This window comes from Sinocyclocheilus grahami, unplaced genomic scaffold (genome assembly GCF_001515645.1).
Source record: "Sinocyclocheilus grahami isolate Dianchi unplaced genomic scaffold, SAMN03320097.WGS_v1.1 scaffold3771.1, whole genome shotgun sequence".
NCBI lineage: Eukaryota > Metazoa > Chordata > Actinopteri > Cypriniformes > Cyprinidae > Sinocyclocheilus > Sinocyclocheilus grahami.
In genome coordinates, this window is record NW_015508838.1 from 1 (window position 1) to 4784 (window position 4784).

The following is a 4784-nucleotide window of genomic DNA, read 5'->3' on the forward strand; positions in this document are numbered from 1 at the left end:
CACTCTATATATGAAACGATGGCAGAACCTTTTATTGCTTTGCGCTATCAACACAAACCTTTGCACAGATACAGCTGACATGACTGTGATCAAGTCCAAACCCCGTCCTTACTTTTCCAGTAAATAGAATGTGAAACAATATTGTTTTTAACAGTTATCTCATGGCATCACTTTATCTGTTTTGTTTGTTGTGAGTGTTTACTATCATGATTCTAATCTAAAGATATTCTATGAATGGACAATTATTATTATTATTATTGAGTGTTTAGCCTAGGTGTGAAATTGAAAATGCTCTCAGTGTGTGAGGGGTTAACTCACTTCTGAAAGTTACTTGCTTATAGGCCATGTGAGAAATAAACACACACACACAAACACACACACACACACAAACACACACACACACACACACACACACACACACAGATATATCTGTGACCATCCAGCGACCTTTCCACTATCTAATAGGAAGTAAAAGTAAAAGTAAAGTGTTACTGAGGTCTGTTCTAACGACCAGACATCCGTGTATGCATCAGGAATATTCTTAGGATATGTTGGAATATACACTTCAGTTAAAGCTAGAAAAATATCCCATTGACCTTAATCTCAAATGTCCTCTATATGTAGTTTACAACAGTTATTGAAGGGAAAAAAATAAAGATGCACATTGTTTACTTTATTTTTCAGTGCACAATGAATTTCTCACTGACACAAATCGCAACAACCTGCTAACTTCTTGCTCTTTGTTTATGGAGATCTGTGTCTGAATTATTCAATGACTACATCTGGATGAAACTCTGATCACAAAGCACAGAAATAACAGGTCACACTCATTTACTCTGTGTTTTCTTCAGAGCAGAACCCTGAGCTCTGATTATTTAAGTTAGTTTTAGGCTAAATAAACTAATATGCATCAGACGTTGTATGCCAATAAAGACTTTATATGCCAGTAAAACAGTTGAAGACATTGAAGCAAATAAATCGGTGGTATGAGAAACATCATAAATAGCTAATATCCCATATGAAGAGTCATGATTAACCAGCATATTATTTACCTTACAGAGACTGACGTTATCAACAGACAAGGATATATATAAGTATATAATGGAACGTAAGTTATTACATTATTTTACAATGCCACTTAAACGAACAAGCACTGATAAAGAGTAGCATTATGGTTTATACTTTTTTTACTGTTTTTCTTTTTCTTTTCTTTTTTCTTTTTTTGACAGAGAGAAAGATCGTCCTTCTTGGGAAAACAGGAGATGGCAAAAGCAGCACTGGGAATACAATTCTTGGAAAAAATGTGTTCACCAGTAAAGCTTCAGCTAATGCTGTAACAGATAAATGTGTAAGTGCAGACGGGACGCTCGAGGGAAAAAAGATCACAGTGATCGACACACCTGGAGCCTTTGACACAAATCATGATGAAGATGAGAACAAATCTGAGATCCTCAAAGCTCTGATTGAATGCGCTCCAGGCATCGATGCTTTTGTTGTGGTCCTAAAGGTCGGAAGATACACGAAACATGAAAATGAGGTGGTACAGAAAATCCTGAATACCTTCAAAGATGAACACGTCTTGAAACACACAGTGATCTTATTCACTTTTGGTGAGCAGCTAGAAGGCCAAACCATTGAAGAGTTTGTGAAGACCAATTCACAGCTTCAGGAGCTGGTTGATAAATGTGGAGGTCGCTGTCACGTCATCGACAACAAATACTGGAATAAACATATTTGTGGGAACAAGAGCAACAAGTTTCAGGTGAAAAATCTGCTGAAGACCATCGACAAGATGGTGAAAGAAAACGTCTGCTACAGCAATGAGCTTCTTCAGATGTTGGAGAAAGAGATTCAAGAGGAAATGAAAAAGAATAAGAACGTGCCTCCAGAAGAGCAACGAGAAAGAGCAAAGAAAATTGTTCATGATAAATTTCTTAAGCAGCTTGTAGGAGCATCAACAGGGGCACTGATTGGTGCTCTTCTGGGCGCAGGTGTTGCATTAGCTTCAGTTATGGCTGTATTACAAGCAATTCACCCTTTGAAAGCACTAGCAGTTGGAGTTTCGGGTGCAGGAGCAGCGGCAGGTGGAGCAGCAACAGCTGCCAAGGCTGCAGTCGCAGGAGGAGCAGCGGAAGCAGGAGCAGTGGCTGGAGGTGCCGGAGCAGCAGCAGGTACAGGGGTTAGTGCAGGCACGACCTCTGCAGGTGTTCTTGGAGTCGCAGCTGTTATAGGAGCTGTTGGAGGAGGAATCACTGGATGGAAAGCAGCAGAAGAAGCTGATTCAGTGTGTGACGCCATGAACAAGGGAGCAACAGCTAGCTATGAGAATGCAACAGCTCTGGTTGAGAAAATACAAGAATTTGTTACACTTTCTTTAAATAAAAAATCATAAATACAAATGCAAACCGTTTGCCTTAAAAAAAAAACAAGTGAAAAAAAAACTAATTTGTACTAAATAAGGCTTATTTAGTGTTGTTCACTTACACGCACGTTCTGATAAATCAAGCACTGATAAAGTGCTATATGTGTGTATTTCAAATAGCAAATTTATTTAAGTGGAGTTGACAAATGACCAATCCCGCGTAGCGACGTCACTACAGGCTTTCTACAGCATGCTTTGGCATGGGTGGAACATTTCCAGGCCGAGAATGGTTTGTAATCAGACCACGCCTAAACAATTTCAAGTGGAAATATAACTGGAACTGCTCCTTACTTTCTTAGAACCGTGTGGCCGAACAGTGGAAAAGCACCTTGGATTAAACCGCTCCATTCATATGCATTTATTTTATGATTTCTTTAGGAACATTTTGAATTTTTGGGGTAACAGACTTTCAAAAGAGGAACAGAAAGTAATTTCAGTTTTCATATAGCGACAGTAGTGCATAGATGGGTTTCTTTTTTAAAAAAGTGCAAGTTTTACCTGAATCTTCATCTTTCCTTCCTCAAATTAACTGAGACAAATGGCTGCAATACAGAAAATGATAAACTGTTAATCTATGTGTGACAGAGTGATTACTGCAAAGTCGGTGCTCAAAACATCCATTATTACATTTGAGCATTTTTGGAGCTTTGGTGTATTGATTTCTGGTCTGTTTTTTTTACTTATTACTTTGTGTTTTATCTTACTGTATAATCTTATGTTCTGTGCTGCACAGAAAGCACAGAGTGACTGTTTCATTTCAAGGAGTTCAGTGTCACAGAATGATGTGAAGCAGTGGTTTTCAATGATCTTTGCTTTGGTAACACTTCTTGAATTTATGATGATCAGACAAAGTGTAACTAAGAAAGAATATTTTAATAAACTTCTATTTTTCTTTTTTCTTCACTTCGTCTTCTGCTTCCTGCCCTTGCCCTGACAAGGTTTTGGTTATTTGCACTGTATATCAGAATCAAGAACCAGAATCTATTTTCTGACAGAGAGGTCAAATAAAACTAACGTTTCTGTCAGGACCACTATCGTCAAAATGATAGATACTTAGCATAAAGTTTGGTTTGGCGGTATGGTTCGGTTCTGGGCAAAAAACTCCCTGCCCATCCATGCAGCCTGAATGAGCAGGGAGAGCAGCAATAATAACCCCCCCCAGGGTTAACAGAAGAGAACAAGGCAGATATCATTAATGTACTTAATGATATTTAAGTGTAACACTTTATTCAAGATAAAGGAGTCTGATTAACAAGGAATATCAGAAAGCCAAGTCCTGACTGTGCGATAGGAGGAGTTGGGGATGGAGGAGGGTAATTTGCTCCGGAGCAAGCTGAAAAGCTGCTGAATAATGCTGAATAGAGCTTATATAGGAATGCCGCGATAGGTGTTATATTCCTATAGGTAGATGTGATCAGCTGAGAATCAGCTGATTCAAGCTTGACTCACGTGACCTGTCAGAACTAACGGTTAATTTCTGCTATTGAAATCCTATTATGATTGTTTGTTTTTTTTGATAATCAAACATCACTGTCTTTGGTGGTTACAATCTTGACTAGATGTTTTCCTCTTTAACAAAAATCATACATGGGAATGAGAAACAGTAGCAGGAGGAAGCTCGTATGCCAATATAGGTCAAACATATGATCATATCATCTGATTTTTAGAGTCTACATTTGCAGATAGCAGAAATTAAGTAGTGTCCAAATAGCAGAGAAAATGAATATAATTAATGTCCAGCATTTTGTAGATTAGAGGACAGGGAGTCAGTTTATTATATGAGGAGCGGTTACCACACAGTTTCTTCAGCACACTGACACATCCCCTCCTTTGACTTTATTTAACCACTTACACAATTTTAGTTCATGTTGGGGACTGTGTTTGTTGGTTGTGGTTACTGATTAGAAAAGTATTAACTTGATACTGAAAGTTATTTTCCAATAGGCTTATATAAGAAGAAAATGAAAGCTACTGTAGATCATGCATCAACAACCTGTCCACTTGATGGTGGTGCAACAGAATACATGATAAACGTATTAAATACTTACATATGCTTTGGATTCTGGATTGACAATAGGGCAAGTCTACGCAGGTTTAACAACATATTTGTGGAACATGAAAATGAAAGTGTTCAGTAAAGGTGTATGTATAATGCTGACAAAATGCCAAATGCACATAAAAACAAGTAAATATTTAACATTACATTTATGAAAGCAGATCTGATGTGCTAATTTGATTTTGCCTCAGTGTAATCAAAGTATTTACAGGCATTTATTTCATTTTCCTCTGTCGCTTTTAAGTGATCAACTCAAAAGGATTTATCGCTTTGTTTCATACCTTATAGTCTGTCTAATAAAAACAT

At 37.6% G+C, this 4784-nt stretch overlaps 1 protein-coding gene across 1 annotated transcript; it reads left to right on the forward strand.

Moving 5' to 3' along the window:
• The first annotated feature begins 1101 nt into the window (after nt 1-1101).
• Nucleotides 1102-3055, forward strand: LOC107576484 (GTPase IMAP family member 7-like). The gene is made up of 3 exons (XM_016262653.1): nt 1102-1108; nt 1230-2341; nt 3008-3055. Exons 1-3 carry the CDS (start codon nt 1102-1104, stop codon nt 3053-3055), a joined length of 1167 nt encoding a protein of 388 aa, XP_016118139.1.
• Nucleotides 3056-4784: the final 1729 nt, after the last annotated feature.